Source organism: Triturus cristatus, chromosome 1_2 (assembly GCF_964204655.1).
Source record: "Triturus cristatus chromosome 1_2, aTriCri1.1, whole genome shotgun sequence".
Lineage (NCBI taxonomy): Eukaryota > Metazoa > Chordata > Amphibia > Caudata > Salamandridae > Triturus > Triturus cristatus.
This window is the reverse complement of record NC_140580.1, coordinates 995,195,984-995,216,486: the sequence shown is the minus strand read 5'-3', so window position 1 is coordinate 995,216,486 and position 20,503 is coordinate 995,195,984. Positions and strand designations below refer to the sequence as shown.

The window sequence follows — 20,503 nt, the reverse complement described above, 5'->3', positions numbered from 1 at the left end:
CAGGCAGTAGAGAAGCAGTTTCCTTTAGGAGCAGTTAAGTTCAGAGAAAGATTCTCTTCCCTCTGTTGTTAAGAAGAAAGTAAGAGAGCTTTGTGCTATCTTTGATCTCTGTGGTCTAAATGAGTTCCTCCTTCTGCAGAAGTTCAAGATGCTGATGTTTTGTCAGGTAATGACTGCTGTCAAATTTAACAGCTTGGAAAACTAAAAAGAACTCAGTTTTATATTGGGAAATCAGCACTACCAATACAGGGGACTACTGTTCTCTCCCAATGCAGCCTCATAGGGCTTCAACAAACTCCATCCTGAGCCCGAACCTACCCTTAGTGCAACAGACGACTGTTCCGTTGCTATACCGTCCTGGATGACCATCTTATCATCACTAATACCGTATTGGCATGGATTGAGTCCTTTCTCTCCAATCATAGGCAAGCTGTGTCCCTTGGAACCTTCCTCTCTGCGGAACATACCATCGCAACCGGAGTCCCACAGGGCTCCTCCCTCAGTCCGTTGTTGTTCAACGTATACATGACCCCACTCATTTCCCTGATAGCTTAATTTGAGATAGATGTAACGTCCTACACAGACGATACACAATTGATTTTATCCCTGGACACCGACTCCACCAACGCTGAACTCAATTTTAAACGATGCCTAACCAAGGTCATCCAATGGATGAGGGACAACCACCTCAGGTGCAACACAGGCAAAACCAAGATCCTACTAATAGGAAAATACAATCCCTTCCAGCCGAGCGCTTGGTGGCCAGAGGGCGCAACTCCACCACCCACCACTGTTAAGACAGCCAAAGACCTAGGGTGAAATTCGACACCGCTCTCTCTTTTTCCGGCCACACGCATTGACAGTAGCAGGGACCTGCTTCAACCTCATCAGGTCTTTAAAAAAATGTTTTGAATTTATCCCCCTCACTGCAAGGAAAACAGTTGCGGTAGCACTGATTCTCTTGCGCCTAGACTACTGCAACAGCCTCCTGGCATGAGCCAATAAACAAACGCTAAAAAGACTACAAGTGGTGCAACACGCTGCGGCCTGCTTAGTCCAGAAGTTACCGTGTAGATCCTCCACATCCGCAGCTCTAAAAATCCTGCACTAGCTTCCACTGCACAAGAGAATCCTATTTAAGATTCCCCTAATCACTTTCAGAGCATCACTAAACCTCAGCCCAACGTTCCTCTCAGCTAGGTTCACCCCTTATACCATGAGCAGGACCCTTAGGTCTTTATCAGCAAACTTCCCCAACCACCCCCCGCCCCCCCCCCTCCCCCCACACTTTAGTTATATAACAAATGGAGGAAAAACAGTAGCTGCCATGGGTACAAAAGCCTGGAACCTTTTTTTTTTTTCTTTTTTTTAATAAATCTTTTTTTATTGAATTTCAAGAGAAAGCAAATCACAATGCTGCCACGCAGGGCAGGGGATAATCATCAAACAATCAAACACAACAAACCAAAATTGTACACCTCACAGTTGTCATGTGCATAGATTAATCACCAAATACTACACCAAGACCACAAAGCAAAGGGTGTGTGTTACATAATGATACCTTTTAACCAACAGTTGTGAGATCGCTTTGGGCATTCGTTACTAGATATTGCCTCAACGGTTCCCAAATGTCCTTGGGCTTGGATGATGAAGGTAGTTCTTCTACATATAGCTCGAGATTTTCTTTGCAAAATACCATATCCCTTATCCAGTGTTCAGTACGTGGGGCCAGGGAGCTTTCCCAGGTTAGTGCTATTCGTCGTTTCGCCAGTAATAGAGCAATCCTCAAGAACTTCCCCACCGCGCCCTTCACTTTTTGCACAAAACACAGCAAGCAGATCGTAGGTGTGCACTGCAGATTTAGCCTAATCGTGGCCTTGAGACACACTATCACCTCTTCCCAGTATTGCATAACAAGATCGCATTGCCATGCCAGGTGCCAGAAATCAGCATCGGAACGACCACATCGTTTGCACCTACTGCTATCCCGAAGGCCGATTCTATGTAATTTAAGAGGTGTACGGTAGATTTGGTGAAGAAATTTGAAATGGATGATTCTGAGATTTCCATTGGGGGTTAGTCTGCCAGTTAAGTCGCAAATGTGCTCCCAGTCTTTCGGTGTCAAGGGGGGGGTCTAGTCTAGTGTTCCACCGAGCTAAACTGCGATCTTCACCTCGTGCCATCTCATCTCGCACAGCCCTGTACAGTTTAGTAATCAGTTTCCGCTTTGTAGGGGCTATCAGGAGGCGCTGCAAGGATTGCAGTGAGGGTGGTTCTATAGGAAACGATTTATAGTGTGTTCTGAGCGCTAGTCGCAGGCGATGTATAGTGAATTGGAACAAGGGTGTTTGATTAGTGATGTATTGGAGCTTCTCGGAGGTAAGAAATCGCCGATCCGGAAAGAGATCCTGCATACAATCAATACCGGCTGCTGTTAGTGAACGTATTTGACCCTTTTCCTATGCAACTGAGAGAGATGCGTGGTGTGTGATCGGTAAAGCCGGGGCATATATTGGGAGTTTGTCCGCAAGTTTACCTATATCCTGCCAAGCAGCAATGGTAGCATCTAAGGGGTTTATTTCTGTCCTGGGAGTGTGTCTACGGGTATTAGTGAGCATAACATTCAGCAGAACAGGGTGTGCGTCCCCATCTTCCACCACAACGTGAGGTGTGAAGGCGTTAGGGTGGAACCAGTGATTGGCATTCTGCGCCTGTGCGCAGAGATAGCACAAGTATAAATCTGGTGTGCAGAATCCTCCATGGGCATATCCCAGAGTAAGTGTGTTCCAGCCCACTCTAGCTTGCTTACCGCCTCATGTAAGTCTGAGTAGATGAGTTCGTACTGTGTGAAAAAAATGTTTCGGGAGTCATATCGGGATGTTGCAAAAGAGGTATAAAAACCTTGGTAAAATAATCATTTTAATAATAGCGATGCGGTCTGCAAGGGACAATGGTAGTGACAGCCATTTGTCCACCTGGAGTTCCAGGGATGCACAAGCCACACCATAGTTCTCCCTTATGACAACCTCCGGGTCCCGATGCATCCACACTCCGAGATATTTCACAGGCTCTGTGGTCCATATCAGCGGATATTCCATCTGCGGGAGAGTTGTCATCATTGTCAGAGGGACCACCACTGACATGTCCCAGTTAATCATGAGACCAGAGAACAGGCCAAAACGGATATATCCCCGCAGGACGGGGGATAAGTGTTTGTGCGGTTCGCGAATAAAGAGCACCATGTCATCGGCATAGAAGGATATGCCAACAGGGCGATGAATAAAATATAGCGCTGATTCCCTGTGCTGCTGCCGAATCACACACGCCAATGGTTCGAGCATGAGGGCGAATAGAAGCGGTGAGAGAGGACAGCCCTGTCAAGTTCCTCTTTTGATGGAGAACGGTTCCGATGTGAACCCCCTCACCCGTGCCGAGGGGCCAGAGTACAACAGCTGCACCCATCTCAAAAACGCATTCGGGAATCCCATCCGCCTCAGAATATAGAGCATATATCGCCATTCAATAGAATCGAATGCTTTAGCAGCATCTAACATGACTGCAGCAGCAGGGAGATCCGGATTCAATATATGTAACAAGGCAAAGATGGTTCTCAGATTGTGAGAGGTAGATCGCTCCGGTATGAAGCCGGATTGATCCGGCAGCACTAGACAGGGCATCAACGGCTGAAGTTTAGTAGCCAGTATTTTTGCTAAGATTTTCGCATCCAGATTAATTAGCGACAAAGGGCGGTAAGAGTCACATTGAGAGGGCTCCTTGTCTTTTTTAAGTAGTGTAATGATCAGAGCCTGCCCCAAGGACGGAGGCAGCACGCCAGGCTCATGCGCCTCAGCATACACCTCTAAAAGGTAGGGCGCTAAGAGATCCGCATATTCTTTATAAAACACAGCCGTGAGGCCATATTTACCCGGTGCTTTTTTGTTCGGTAGAGATCTTATCGCCGTTTTAATGTCTGACTCATGGTGACCATCCGCCAACCAAGAAAAGCCTGGAACCTTTTGCCAACTCACCTGAGAATGTTAAAAACTGAGACTCAGTTTAGGAAGCACTGAAAACTTGGATCTTTGGATCTCCTGACGATTTCTGCCTATCCCTCATATAATGCCCCCGTGGCTTCCTCTCACTCCTCCTCCGACTAGCTCCAGGATGCTCCTTTCGGGGTGACAGCCCGCGTTCTATAAATATGACATTCAACTCATATCAGAGTATAATGGCGAAGGAATCATTCTCCACAACAGTCAATTGGCATCTTATGAGCATAAAGCAGTTGTGTCCTCCAGTACGACACCCTGCTTCCGCTTAACACATGATCCTGGTTTTTGTAAAGTGGATGCACAAAACATTTGAGGCAATGGCCTCTTACAGCATGAAACACCTTTTGTGGAAGATGTCCTTCTTGGTGGTCATATCATCCATCAGGAGCATAAGCAAGCTGCAGGCACTTTTGGCCGCACAATCTTTCAGCCTTTTCAAAGGGAGAGACGTAATCACCAGATCAAAGCTTCCTTCTTATCCAAAAATATTTACAAAGTACCTTGTGATGGAAAGATTGCTCTCCATACAAGGTTTGTGTGTACTTATGGATCCTTGGCTGAGGAGACCTTGCAGATTCTGGACATCAAGCATTCCTGCACCTCAGTATGGATTCATCAGCGATCTACATTCATCAGACCAGCCCTTTGTCATCCTTTGCAGCAATTATGCATTCCAAGTGGCTGTTAAAACCATTAGATGTATGTCACCCATGACCCTTTGGTACACTCTGCCTGAAACACAACATCCATCCGGTGTCAAAGCATGCTCCTCAATGGCTAAAGAAGCAACCAAGGCAATCTCTAGGCAGAGACATATGTTAGGCAGCTACATGGGCTACTGTTAGAACTCGGAGTCTCTAGTTGGCAATGGTATTCACCTTTGTCCAAATAGGGACCCTTGCATCTAAGTCAGGCAAAGGGGATTACACTACTGGATAACCCCTGCTTACCCCCTTGGTAGCTTGGCATGAGCAGGCAGACTTATCTCAGAGGCAGTGTGTTAAGCATTTGTGAGCACATACAGTAATACAGTGACAACACTACAGACGGACACCACACCGGGTTGTAACAAAATAAGTATTCTTAATATAGACTTATCACAAGACCACAAACGACAAAAATCCACAATACTATAATCACAATTAGTACTTCGCAATGGTAGAAGTAATTAAAAAATGGGTTCACTTAAAGCAGTCTTTAGCAACAGATAACCCCAACTGGAGTTATCACGACGTCGAAGATCAAAGAGTTCCCAAAGTACGGCACCGACCGTGAGGTGCGCAGCGTCGGGCCTGGAGTCAAAACAGAGCCCCACAGAACAGTACCTTGGAAAGCGAATCAAAGACAGCTCACGGCATTGGGGAGATGCGGTGTCGTTGGCGCGTTGCAGCGTCGGTTCCTTGCTTCGGGGAAGATGATGCGTCGGTGTCCTGGATGCTTGCACAGGCAGGGGTGGTGTTGGTTCCTGACCGAACAGGAGGTGACTTTGCGTTAGCGCCGATACCATGGTTCCTTACGATTCACGGTGTCGATGAGTTCTTGGCCACCTTCGTCGAGGATCGGCTTCGCGATGATGTCGGTTTCAGAGTCGATCCTGCACAGCCGCAGGCGTCGGTCTACGTGTACAAGTCGGAGCAATGCTCACGACTTCGATGCAGATTACCGCGACGTTCGCTGGCATTCGTGTTGCAGATTCCTTCCGTAGCGACTGAAACAGCAAGTTCCAGAAGCAAGCAAGCGGAAGGGGTGATGTCTTTTGTATCCCTGAGACTTCAGACAGGAGTCAAGCTAAGTTCAAGCCCTTGGAGAAATATTCTGCAAGATGATGAAAGTTCTGTAAAAGTTCCTTCTCCTTTCCTTGGCAATGAAGATACCACTGCAGGCCAACCCAACAACAGCACACTGGCAGAGCGGCAGTCCAAACTCCTGCAGCTTCCTTCAGTTCTTCTCCTTGGCAAAGGTTCGTCTTGTGTTCCCAGAGGTGATCAAACTTCCTGGGGTCTGGGTTCTTGGTCAGAAATCCTTTGTCCTCTGAAGGCAGAGGGTCCTGTACCTAGTCCAAACCAGTTCCGAGTGCATTCTGCCAGTGCACAACTTCTTCCTTCGTCAGAGTAGGCCAGAGTCATCAGACGCACCCCAGGAGGTGGAGCCAGCATTGTGGAAGGCAGGCACAGCCTTATTCAGGCCCTGGTGCTACTCCTCTCACCACTCCTCAGGTAGATCAGCCTAGTGCTGACTCACCCTGTCTCCTGGAGCCCCCCAGACCCTGTCACTCACAAAACCAGACACACAATACACACACTAGCAGAGGCAGGCTGGATGGTTAGGTAAGAAAATGCCTACTTTCTAAAAGTAGTATTTTCAAACACAGAATGTTAAAACCAACTTTACTACAAGATGCATTTTATCATTCCGAGTTCAGGCATACTAAACTCGAATTTCTACCTCGTCCCGGGTCAGTTAGGATTATAAGATGTTATAATCAAACCGCCCGTTCTGGCCTATGGGAACAAGTAGCCTTGCAGTAGTGAAATAGATTGTAATTCACTATCAGGTCACGCCGCGCGCACCAGGGCATGACCTACCTTTTACATACAACGCACCCTGCCCATAGGCCTACCATAGGGGTGACTGATATACAGAAAAGGGAAGTTTTCAGGACTGGCGAGTGGGTGCACTTGCCGAGTCGACACAGCAGTCCCAGACTGCGTATAGGCTCTGCGGTGGCAGGCCCAAGTTACACTTTATGGGCTGCTTCAGTGGGTGGCACAATCGGTGCTGCAAGCCCACCAGCAGCATTTGAGTTACAAGCCCTGGGCACAAGTGGTGCACAATATGAGGGTCTGACGTAAATCCAATAAGTCTATCGTGGAGTCACTAATCAAACATCAATTTACCACTGGGAGCACTTGCACAGTGGCACTGAATAGCAGTGGCACAGTGCCCAAAGCATCTAAACCAGCAAAACATATCAAAAACAGAGGAGGCAATCAGTAAAAAAATGGAAGGGAGACTCACGCCAATGGTCCCAGGTCTAACAGCTACCCAACACACCATATACCATTACCACGCTCTTTGATGCATCCTTCTGGAGCAATGTAAGATAGTCAATGTAGATCTCTGCACAATGCTGGGTTCTTGTTCTCACTTGGCTTAGAATCTCAATGCAATTTGAGGATGGTAAAGAGCAAGAACAGTAGAGTAGCAAAAAGTAACCTTTATTAACGCTGTTAGCTCTAAGATATTTTCCCCATTGTCAGTGCCACTCTCTTGTCCCCTAATTCCTGTATAGTTTATTTTCTAATTGTACTTCTCTCAAAAATAGTAAATCTCATTAATGCTGCTATTCCAAAGTCATTTTGAGAGCTTTTTTTCTTTGTACAAGTGCCGTAGGCTCCTCAAAAGAGATATTCAAGGTTTAATTATTAATTGTAGATTCCCAAGATAGAGAACACGAAACTACTTTGCAAAGGCTTTAGACCTGATTGGTGGCACCACTTCCATCCAGGCCAAATCCCTGCCTCCAAGCCGCCAGGCGAAAGCTGGCAGGAATTCCCTTTAATTACAAGGGCGACCATGCCTTAATGGAAGAATGACATAGTCTTGGGAGATGGTGCTGGACATTAACATGGTCATGCAAGAACTGCCATGCTGATGTCTATATCTCTGCTGGCAGCCCTTCTGGGCTGCCTAGCAGAATTCATACCTGGCAGAGACACAAGAGGCCCTAGGAAACAACTGAAATTCCCCAGAGAGTAGGCCCTTAGTATTGCCTTTCTTGGAGTCCCTCTGTCCTCGCTGAGCCCCACTGGGACAGCTGAACTGACAAGCCCCATCTCCATTCAGCACAATGTTTCCTCACAGCAATGTAAATTTGGCAAAAAGTTCCACCATTTTACATTTGGGTTTCCCTGCCTCTTCCTGCGACTTTCCCTGCTTTTAATTGGTGACTGTGAGGCAGATCCTTAGTTGATAAAGACTACTGCTAATGTTAGAATCAAACCTCCCCATCTTGCAACCACAGTGTTCATGATAGGAGGCTTAAATAGGAACGTTTGTATAAAATAGAAATTGAAAGTGGCTTAAGAGGGAAACCATTGTTATCACATAGGCAACTTGAATTCTCTTTATAATTTAAGGCATAACTAGAAAACTACATAATTAATTACTCTTGTGAAAATACCTTTTTTTACCAGTTCTGTTATTGTGTTTGTGTTTTATGAACCGAATTGTGTCTATCATTTATAATTTTAGATCTTAAAGCAGCGAGTAACATCATCTTTTCAAATGGAGATCTAGATCCTTGGGCGAATGGCGGGGTAAGGATTTTTCTATTTTTTTGCATGTTTAAAAGTCAATGTTGATGCAGCGTTATGTTGTCCAACCTTTTATCATATTGGATTAACAGCACTGAAATTTCGTACCCATTTGCATCTGTTTTGTCTTCATAAATACCTATGGTCAAGTTGAAGGGGATTCCACATTGATGTACATTATGTCAGATGACTGGTTCTGCCTTTACTTAGTGTCTTAAATTGCAAGTTCCTAGAACTCCTCAATGCCGTTTGAAAACATTTCTGCAGCATTCTCTGTACCTACTCAGATACTTGCAATGATGGAGTACCCTCTCTGCCAAACTATTGGTCGATTTTGAGGTGGGCTGACAACCAGTATGTCTACGATAGAGACTACTCTGGCTTTGTCTCTGACAAACTCCCCTGGGTATTTCTGTTGAAGGTAAACCATCCGAACATCTGCCCAATTAAGAGTGGGAGGGTGGATGGCTTTGTTTTGTTGACCGTCCCGACCAGGTTATGTGAGGGGCAGTAACACATTTTAAAAAAGAACCCCCATCACCTCTCCTGGTATGGGGACCATTAGTTTAAAAAATGTCTTGAATGTGCATTGTGTTTTTGAAAAATGTAAAACTTTGGAAAAGTTTGATAGCCGGTCGATATGCTTGATGGAGCAACCCGTCAACCATTTCCATCATTGCCAGGAGCCACCATGACGGCGGTTTCTGTCAGTGTTTAGAGAAGTCCGTGGGACAGACGAACATCTCTATGTCTGGTGGTCAGAATGTCCGTCAGGTTGAGTGAGTAAAGTGCTCTGTTGCCCTAATTGATATTAAATTGTCTGCCAAACTCTCAATCAGGCCCGAAGTCTCTTGTTTTGGGACTAAAGTTCAGCCTATCCCCCTTACTAGCACAGCTTGTGGTGGTTCGTGGATGTTGCTGGTAGAAAACATATTTCACCATTCGCCAGTATTGTATTCCTTATAGATTCACGTGCTTGAATCTTCCCCGTTGTCATGGTGGGAGTCCCAATGTAATAGTAAAATAGCAGTATAAAGCTTAAGGGCTAATCTCCCTTGATAATCAATAGCATTTAATAACCAGTTAACCTCATTAAAGAACATCCAAACTCCAGCCAATTACATCACAGACCCAGAGTATCCATCCCTGCAGGGCCACCATACCTCAGATTTCTTACTGCATGTCGTGTGTTAGGTAGTCTCCCTGAGCTCTGCTCAGTCACAGTGTTTCTACCTTGAACTTTTCAACTTTCAGCCAGCAGTTCCTTTTCCTCAACCTTCTCTTCAACTGAGGTGCCGCTAGAAAGTGAGTTTACCCTTTTCTTTCTGTATTTGCTGCAGAATGTCTGAGTCTAAAAAAGGGCTGTTTAGGGTCTGCAAGGCTTGTGGAAAGTCCAGACTCTTCTCTGAAGTTCCTCATAAAGAGTGCTTATACTGCCTTTATCCGGATCACAAGCCTAGAGACTGTAAGCACTGCCGGACCTTTTCTTCAAACACCCTCAAAGACCGGGAGGGAGGACGTCTCCTATGGTTGCAAAAGAGAAAATCTGTTAAGGATTCTGACTCCGCGATTGAGGAGAGGCCTCATACCTCCTCTAAGAAAAGAAAGGAAGAAGAACCTCCTTCTGTCCAGTGAGATCCAAAAAAGTCAAGATCTCAGAGCAAGGAGTCTTCTGTGGAAAAAAGGGTGAAAAAGGCTCCTCTCATGCCAAAAAGAGATCTGGCTCTGCACCTCAATCTGCACCACATACTCCCTCACAGAAAATCTGCCCGTTGACGAGCTCGTCGACGAGGCATTCTCTGCCTTCGACCGTTGAAACAAGGGCTCCTTCGAAGGTTTCTTCAGCAACATCAACGATGTTGACGGTCAGGACGACGACTGCTGTGGCGTTGACGAAAACTGAGGTATAGATGTTGCCATCTTCTGTGAGGAGTTACACATCGTTGAGGGCTTCGCTGTCGACAGTTCAGTTGGGTGCTGCGTCGTCGACGAGTGTCGCCGCCCTGTCGACGGACATTTCCGCACTGTCGGCGCAGTAACGGACGACGATTCTATCGACGAGGAAAATGGACTTGCCAGTTACAAAATCAATTCCTTCATTGTTGTAGGACTTCTCCAAGATTTCTCCCCTGCCTCCTTGATTTCCAGGAATTGTAGGATGAAGGTCCTTATGGCCCCACATACAGTCCTTCTCAACTGAGAGTCAAGTGCCAAGAATCAGAGCAAGAAGAGCAACCAGATGACTCTTTTGCTTATTTGGAGGGTGAATCTTCCTTCTCAGACAGAGGCAGCACAGGCATGCATCGCTTGGACACTTTTCAAGAGCATTACCCTTATTATGAGCAAGAAGATGAGGATCATCAGCAGGAACCCTTCATTAATGTTCCTATGTCTCTGGTCACGGACTTGCATATGATGCTCAGTGACTACTAAAAGCGTTTTCCGGATGCTAATGTAGCTCAAAAACCAGCTCCTCTACAGGAGGATCCTGTTGTCATCTCAGATCAGGAAGCTCCACCTGCACCACCAAAACAGAAATCCTTACAGCTCCTGCAGATTCCTGCTTAAATATCAGACAGTGGTGATCAACAATTGGAGAAAGGAGAGCTACAAGTGGTTTCTAATGTCCATAATGAATGGATGGACTATGTGGCACACACACCGCCTTCTCCCACCCTACGAGTGGCTGATTCACCTCCAGTAGATATCGAATGCTTCCATGATCTTCTAGAGAGGGCGTCAAAACACTTTGATATCCCCATGCCGGTCAAGGAGCATTCCGCTTGCTTGTATGAGTTCAAAGCTGCCACGCAGCGTTCTGTTAGGGCAATCCCTATTGTTAACTTCCTGTGGCAGGAAGGCCTTAAGCTGATGAAAACTCCAGCTTCTGTGCCGGTGGTCATTCCGAAATTAGACAAAAAGTACTGGACACCAGAGAACTCTCCTGCATGCCTCATTGGCAATCCAAAGCCCGATTCCTTAATTATGCAAGCCACCCAAAAGTGATCTAAGAGCCCTGTTTTGCCATGTACCACAGGTTAGACAATATTAGGAAGAGATTTTCCGCGCTGGTGACAACGGCCATCAGAGCCTCCAATGCCATGACCATCCTTGGGAGGTATGACAGGCAGATGTGGTCGGACATTGCTCTTTTTCTAGAATTTCTGCCCGAGGACAAGAAGAAGGAGGTAAAGGCAATACTCTCAGAGGGTGAGAGAGCCTCATTGAAAGTCATTGATGTAGCGATGGACATTTCTTCTACCGCCTTTAGGCAGATGGCAGGCGCTGCCGTGCTACGCAAACAAGGTTGGCCGAAGGCAACAACATTCCTCCCAGAAGTCCAAGCTAAGGTGCTTGACATGCCGTTTGATGGTGAGAACCTTTTTGGTAAGCATGTAGATGAGGCGCTTCATTCGATCAAATCAGACACAGATATGGCGAAATCCTTAGCCAATCTGCAGCAGAAGGGGTTCTCTTCCTTTCAAGGAAGGGGCCAATTTGTATCTCAGCCCCCGCTCCAACAGCGCTTTCAGCCTTACTATCAGCAGGGTTTCTGGCCCAATATTCGGCGCAGTCCTTTCGTCAGACGCCCGCACCAGCTTACACGAAGGCATCCTGCATCTGGAGGAAAATCCCATGATTCAGGCAGACTTTTCAGGCACCCGTCACCCCAGTCTCTAAATTCTTTGTTCAATGGAACACCATTTCTTCCAACAGATGGGTGTAAGATGTCTTCAACCATGGTCACACTCTGGAATTTATTCTACAACCTCCGAATTTCCCTCCAAGAAAGACTGCTCACCGCCATCTAGCGGTTCCCAAAAGGGAAATAAATCTCCTTCTCGACAAACAGGCAATCGAAGTAGTGCCGCGCAGTTGGTGCAACCTAGCTTTTTACTCTCACTTTTTTCTGATAAAGAAAAAGACTGGGAAATGGAGGCATGTTATGGACCTCAGGTTGTTGAACAAGTTCACCAAAAGTCAGCCTTTCAGGATGTTGTCGCTCCAGGAGCAGATTCTTCTCCTCTTGGGTATAGGAGATTACATGACCTCCCTGGATCTTCTGGATGCTTACTTCGATATTCCCATTCATCCTAAGCACCATTGTTTCCTCAGGTTCCAAGTGGCATGGTGCCACTACCAGCTCAAAGTGCTACCTTTCAGGCTAAAGTCAGCACCCAGGGTTTTCACCAAGTGTCTGGTGCCAGTGGAGGCCTATCTCCAGCGTTCCGGGCACAAGGTTTTACCTTACCGGGACAACTGGTTGGTCAAGGCCCCATCCTTTCTGGGCGCCAGGGAGTCCACGGAAGCCTGTCTGAGCCTTTTTCACTCTCTGGGTCTCAATCTCAATACCTCACTGTTGATTGCGGATGAGTCCTCTTCAAGAGCAACTCGACTCCCAGTGGATTCAAGCTCGAGGCTCCTTCGACGACACCGTGTCAGTCACGCCAGAGATGATCAAGGCAATGTCCTGGTGGTCATTTAGAAGCAATCTCTCACAAGGCTTGTCCTTCCTCCCAGCAAAACCATTGTTGATGATGACAACGGATGCTTCCATGGAAGGATGGGGAGCTCACCTCCAGGAACTTCAGGTCCAAGGGAAGTGTTCGGAGCAGGAATCTTTATGCCACATAAACCTGTTGGAGCTTAAAGCAGTCTTCCTGGGCCTCTGATCCTTTCTGCCAAGGATAAATGGATCGTTGATTCTCATCCGCACAGACAGCACAACCACCATGTTCTATCTACAGAAACAAGGGGCAACGAGATCTCCTGCTCTCTCAAGCCTGGCTCAGCGAATTTGGAATTAGCTGATTCACCACAACATATCGATACAAGTCCAGCACGTTCCAGAGGTGGTAAAAGAATGGGCCGATTCAGTCAGCAGAGACACCAAGCACTGTCATGAATGGGAGTTGGATGCTGTTCAGCTGGGAAAGGTATTTCAATGTTGGGGATTGCCAACCCTGGATCTGTTCGCTACATCACTCTGCAAAAAATGCAAATTCTACGCCAGCAGATTTCCTCAGCCAGGTTCTCTGGTGAACGCCTTCTATTTCTCCTGGGAAGGAGCGTTTGCTTATGCGTTTCCTCCGTTCCCAGTAATACCAAAAGTTCTACAGAAGAGGAAACGGCAGCCTTGCCGCCTCATTGTCATTGCTCCGCCATGGGCAAGACAATACTCGTTCAAATAGCTGTTGCGCCTATCAGAGGCTTCTCCAATCAGTCTTCATGCTACGGAACGTCTACAGTCCATGGATCAAGGCCAAGTGGTTCATCCAAAGATTCATTCTCTTCACTTGTCGGCCTGGCTCCTCACCACACAGAGTTTGGTGACTTAACTATCTCTGAGGAGTGCCAAGCGATACTTCATAAGGCCCGAGCTCCCTCCACTGTCAAGTGTTACTCAGCCAAATGGAAAGATACTGTTCCTAGTGTGAAAAACGCTCTTGCCATCCACTCTCTTCTCCTTTGGAGGACGTTTTGCTGTATCTCTGATCTCCGGCCAAGGCTGGCCCTTCCCACTCTTTGATTAAAGTTCATTTGGCAGCAATTTCGAGGTATAGGGGACATTCAAATCAGTTGTCTTTATGGTCCAACAGACTAGGGAAGGAATTCATGAAAGGTCTTTTTAGAGCCTACCCACCAGTTCGACTTCCTCCAGTGCTCTGGCAATTGAACATTGTTTTGTCGCATCTCATGAAATCACCATTCAAACCAATTCACAAGTGTGATTTAAAATACCTCTCTGAAAGTGGCTATTCTCTTAACCATCACGTGTGCTAGACGTATTAGTGAAATTCAGGCTTTCACTGCAACGGAGCCGTACCTACAGCTTCAGCAGGACAGAACCCAACGGTCCTGTCCTCATTTTTTCTTGCTCCGTCTAATCCGGTGGAGAGAACTCTCAATTTTTTGGACATCAAACGATGCTTGAAGTTTTACCTACAGAGGACAAAACCTTTTCGTAAATCTACCCACCTCCTCATCGCCTTCTCTGCCCCTAGGAAGGGTCAGGCTTTGACTAGAGCATCTATTGCACTTTGGGTTTCTTCTACCATAGTTTACTGTCATGAAAAAGCAGGACGTCTCCTAACATCTAAAGTGACTGCCCATTCCACCAGGAAGATGGCAACGTCCTCGGCCCTCTTTGCTGGAGTGTCTCTACCCGACATCTGCAGGGCGGCAACATTGTCGCACGTCCATACCTTCACAAGGCACTACTGCCTGGATACCTTGCAGGAGACGGATACTGCTGTTGGTCAGGCAACCCTACATCATCTGTTCACTTATGGTAGGCCTCATCTGAGGCTTATTAAGGTTGTTTTTATTATTATTATTATTATTTCTTTCCTATACCACTATTCTGAATTTTGTTCTTCCCTTGGTATTTTGGCAAATGTTATATATATATATATGTTATATATACAGAGGCTACTTTACTTGTTCGCAATTCTGTTTTTTATACTATGGTCGCATGGTGGGATGGTTCACCTGTTCTTTCCACCTACTTTAACTATTATGTACTGCTTACTATTCTGATTCAAGCATGTGAATCTATAAAAGATACAATACTGGAGAAAAAACAAATTACTTACCTGTGGTTCTTCAGTATTTATATCTTTTATAGATTCACATGCAGCCCTCTATCCTCCCCTTCCAGGTGCACCTTCCATACCTCTATTATTTTACTAACTACACTCGTACACAAAATCTGAGGTATGGTGGCCCTGCAGGGGATGGATACTCTGGGTCAGTGATGTGATTGGCTGGAGTTGGATGTTCTTTAATGAGGTTAACTGGTTACTAAATGCTATTGATTTTCAAGGGAGATTAACCTTTAAACTTTATACTGCTATTTTGCTGTTACCGTGGGACTCCCACCATGACAACGGGGAAGATTCAAGCATGTGAATCTATGAAAGATATCAATACTGGAGAACCACAGTGTACAGGTAAGTAACTTGTTTTTTGAAACTATAGAAACTGAGCATTAGCTGCAACAGCTTGTGTACTTTTCATTTAGCAGTGTCAGCGCACTGTTTGACCACAAACAGTAGGCTAGCAGCTCTTTTTTGGGGGGCCATTAGAATTGTGTATTGCTTTGGACACTTTGGGTCTCTAGTAAAATGCAGGACGTGATAGCAAAGAAGTTTCAAAGGAAAGAAAATTAAATAAAGTAAGCTCTTAATAGCAAGTTTGCTATTAAGTGCTAGTGAAAACCACTTTACAAACAAGAAGTGACAAAGCCAATATGTCTGGCCTTTTGGCTTTTCCAATGCAGATGTTTTGGGTTTGCCAATGATTTTTGCAGATGTTGTTCAGCTTCAATAAAAAGAGAGAACATTTTTATTGAAGATTCTAAACTGCATTGGTGTACCAAATGGCTACCACCCATTCAGTCCACCAGAATCTTTCGCAAACGTTAACCTGGTTTTTGGCTTTTTACAGCGAGTGAGGCTCACTCACTGTAAATTCATAGTAATTGGACTAAGCGTGTTAACCACCAATGTCTGCCTTTTAAGACAAGGCCGCTGCTTCACAGACACAGTAGAGGCACTAGGCTGGCTACACATGAACGCACGTGTGTGTGCATGTATGCGGCCTTCCCATGTGAGACTACAGTTGTGTGCATCCCAATACTTGTGCACAGGTAGCCTGTCACAGAAGGGACTCTGGAAGGATTGGCAATTACCTGGGGTAGGCTTTATAATATAAGTGAGCATTCATAGCGTAGGTCTGTGGTGCTTACTTGAAAATCTGTGGTGTTTTCACTGTTTTATCCCTAAAGACAGAATCTGCCCTGAAGTACAGTGTTGCTCCATTTAGGCCTGGAGGGTCCAGCAGAGTACCAAACGGGGTTAAATATCCACCCAAGTTTGAATTTGCTGTTCCCATTAACCCACATCAGCATCTTGTGTGACTTCATGATTTAGCATATCTCTCTGCATCAGCTCATATTCCAGGCCTTTGTCCCCCCTTCTGGACCCAACTTATTTTCTCTGCTCCCGAGCAAAGGCATTAAAGGCCTCCCAACACAAAAGGAGCACTCATCAGTGATTGCATCAATTCCTCAGAAAGAAAGGGGTGGAGAGGAAATCTGCATCTGGTAATTAGCTAGTTGCACTGCACCTGGTCTTTTAGAACTAAGTAGGGAGCCCAGACATGTAGAGCCAACACCGGAAGGACTCGCCTTTAAAGGTTTGGTGGGAAGGAATCTGCTAGCTGTGCAAGCTAAGTTGGAGGTGGTGCCCTCAGAGAAGCTCTTTCCAGAGAAAAGCTTAAGTCACCATTTTGGATTGTCTCAGCATGCTGTGGAGGAGATTTGGGACATGGGTCGAGGGATGATGTGGCTTCAGAGTATTTGACATGGGTGCCTTGGCCTTAAAACTTCTCATTTAAAAACCCATGCACAAGGGAGAGACATTGAGAAGCGCCTAGGCCTGGAAGGTGATGCTAGAGAAGAATGCCAACTGGAATGAGAAACTACCTGATGCCCTGCAAGGATAGTCCAAGGACTTTGACTCCAGCTAAAATCAGTACTAGGATGGACCTCTCCAGGGCCAGTGGCAATGGCCTTCTTACTCACCTGACGAACAGTTGGGGGAAAAGACCTGGACTCCTGTGCCCTTCTCCTCTAGGGGCCCTTCAAGAGGCCCGAAGTCTGTGGGGCCTGGGGAGTGCGGCAAGGAGGGTGTTATGTTGGCTGGTTGCAGAGGAGCTGTGCAAGATGCCCCCCACTAGCAGGAGAGGACCATCAGGGTCCAGCCATGCTGTTTCCAAGAATTTCCCCCTATTAAAGAGAAAAACAAGGGTATTGCGCTGTGCTTTATTTTAAAGATTTCTCCCGGGTGGGCCAGGGCCTTGGGGGTTGGTGCAATGTTATTTTATTACATTTCTGGGGAGAGGGCTGGACATGTAGCCCCCCTCCACAAGCCATAATTCGGCCCCATCCTCCATAGCCCGACCCAAGAATATCCAGGGGACCACATCGGCTGGGACAACAAAGGGAGTGGCAGCAAACACAGGGCCGGGTGTATTGCCTCCCCCTCTTGCCCATATGTGTGTGGGATGCAGGGCATTGCGGCCTCTTACCTACTTATAGGCAAGGAACAGTGTATGCTCGAGTCATGGGTGGGTCCAAGAAGAGAGACTGTCTGTCCCTTCTTCTCCGATTACCCTCTTACCCACTTCCCTCCTCCCCTCTCCCTTCCCTCTCACCCTGCCCCCTCACCCTTTCTCCCCCTCCCCCCCTTCCGACTGGAACTGTGCACAGGGAGCTGGCAGGCTGTGGGGGTCTTGGGGCTCCCAATGAACCCCAGCAACTTGTGGGTGCCCCTTGTGGGACCAGGGCACCACTCAATAACAAAAGAAATACAATGGCACAAGGCTGTATTAAAGAATGAGTGGAGTGGTCAAAGCAGCTCATTATTTATTCAAAGATTCAGGTGTGGCTCGTCCCATAATGCCCTGCAAGGGTCTATTTGCATATGTTGTTTTACATGTGGTTTGCTTGTGGTGTCCCCAAACTAAATAAGGACATCGCAAGTGTGTTTTGAAGTGTATTTTAAAGTATGTTTGGGGGCTGCAAGGAGCACAGTGGCCTCCAAAGAATGAATATATGACGTTACAACGCATGCAATTACAACGCATGCTTTTACAACAGTCTTTACATTGCAACTACCATTACATTGCATGATTTTACAACACATGCCATTACATCACGCTTTTAAAAACTACCATTACAACGCATTCCATTACAATGGATACCAGTACAACGCATAATACTTTTAGGGCAACAGTAGGGTTAGTGTTGGATAGTGTAGGGGTAAAAATTACTATTCCCACTCCAGTGAGTGCAACAGTAGGGAAAGTGTTGGATAGTGTAGGGGTAAAAATGTCTTTTCCCATGTACCCCAAAACCCATACCCACCCTAATACTAAAAAAACTCCATTACTTACCTTATATTGGGTTGTGATGGCATGTGTTGTAATGGTATGCATTGTAATGGCATGCGTTGTAATGGCATGCATTGTAATGGCATGCGATGTAAAGGCAGTTGCGTTGTAACAGTTGCTTTGTAAAGGTAGGTCGTTGTAATGACTGCGTTGTAATGGATGTTTCCCCCCAAAAATGTATTACAAATTTCACTGTGTCTCTGGTGGCATTCAAACTATAACCTCCTGCACAGGTTATCATTGATTAAAGCACTCTTAGAGCAGGAGAATTTACTCTTGGTTTCTGGAGTAGAGAGAATCCTTGTGGTGGGTACCTTGGCTGCATTTTGGTGTCTCTGGATGATGAAGAAAGTCTGAGAGATGTATAGAAACTGTGCTGATGATACACAATTTTAACGCGCTGCTTTCAACAACTGTATACGTAACATCTCGCATTGGCTCAACACTACCTCTCTCAAATTTAATGAGGTTAAGACAGAGGTCATGAACTGCTTCTCTGGGGGGCATATGTATTAAAACATCGTTTTGCGAGTCCTTAATAGCGATTTTTTTCTAAATCGCTATTAAGAACTCGCAAAATGCAATGTATGTAGGAATCTCAATAATAATTGCGATTCCTACATATTCCTTAATTGCGACTCGCAAATTGCGAATCGCAATTAAGGAATACCTTCCCATTCATTCCTATGGGCCTAGAGGACATTCGCAATTTGCGAGTACCCATTAGGTACTCGCAAATTGCGAATGCAATTTCAAGGGTGCAAGGGTGTCAAAAGGACACCCTGTTGCACCCCTGAAATATTATTTGCACACATGTGGCGCACATACATGCCCTTGTATGTGTGCCAAATGGCACTTTGAAAAATGCAAAAAAGTGAATTTTTTACAGAAACCGCTAATTACCACCAACCTGAAATTGGTGATAATTTGCGATTTCTTTAGCCAAAATCACACAACTTGGGTGCTTCCTACATTGCATTTAAGGAATCGCAATTCGCGATTCCTTAAATGCATTCGCAAAATAGGGATTCGCAAATTTTGCACAAAACGCTTTTTCCCTTTCGCTTACGGGCCGATTGAGTCTATTTGGATAATGATTTATCTCTTTCCAGTCATGTTAACAGACTCTCCTCTATTTGCTTTGATCTAATGAGGACACTTAGCAAAATGCTACCTTTGCTACCAGCTCGCTTCAGCCCCCTTGTAGTACAAAGCATTATTCTTAGCAGATTGGACTACAGTAATGCCTTATTTTTAGATGCTCCAGGTTAAATTGTTGATCTCCTGCATCACATACAGACCACAGTTGCAAAACTCTTTTTCTCTGCTACACCACTCTTCTACCTCAGTGGCTCTAGAATCCCTTCATTGGCTCCCTGTAGTCAAGTGAATTTAGTTTAAATCAGTGTGCATGGCGCACAGAGCCTTTTATCGTACTGGGCCTTTTCCCCTTCAACAAAAATGGCAACAGTACATTCTGCCTAGATCTCTATGCTCAGTTAATGCAAACTTTCTGAATGTTCTCAAATTTAAGAAAGAGTGGATTGGTGGAACAGTGTTCTCTGTACAGGCAGCTAGTCTTTGGAATAGCATGCCGCGCTCTCTCTGCTCCATCAGTAACCTCTAAGCTTTCAGAGAAGCCTTGAAAACGTGGCTTTACAAACTTTAGGTATTTGCTCATGCCTGGACTGGTTTCCCATAGCTAAGCACCAGGATGCCTTTTTAGGTAACAGTTTGCACTATTAAAATGAATAATAATAATAGTATGTTTTGAATTCAAATTCTTTATTCAAAACATGGATATTGAACAATTAACTTTCTAAATTATAATGAATGTTTGACTGCTAATATTCTTTATATTGATTTAACTTGTGGGGGTGTAATGAAAAATGTGTGGTTGATTTTATTGATGTGGTGAGACTCTGACAAATACAGTAGGCCTGCCTTCTACATATTGACACCCCTTATAAGTTGTTACAAGGTATAACCTGTGGTCATTGGTATTAATGTAGAAACCACTTGACAAAGTCAGTAGGCCTGCTTTATTTAAAATAACACCCCATTATATTGTGATGTTCCATCTGGTGTACGTGGGGGGGGGGGGGGGAGTATTATAGCTATGGTGTTCAGGACCCTCTAGGAGTAAATTGTGATATGAGGGTGTCAGCAAAGGTATTT

General features: G+C 45.6%; 1 protein-coding gene across 1 annotated transcript in view; it reads left to right on the top strand.

Moving 5' to 3' along the window:
- The window catches only part of DPP7 (dipeptidyl peptidase 7), a 1,979,246-nt gene that overhangs the window by 1,783,357 nt on the left and 175,386 nt on the right, over positions 1–20,503 (top strand). Inside the window, exon 10 of the mRNA XM_085611261.1 lies at positions 8,307–8,371. Coding sequence (XP_085467387.1) covers positions 8,307–8,371 — 65 coding nt within the window. The remainder of the gene's footprint in view (positions 1–8,306; positions 8,372–20,503) is intronic.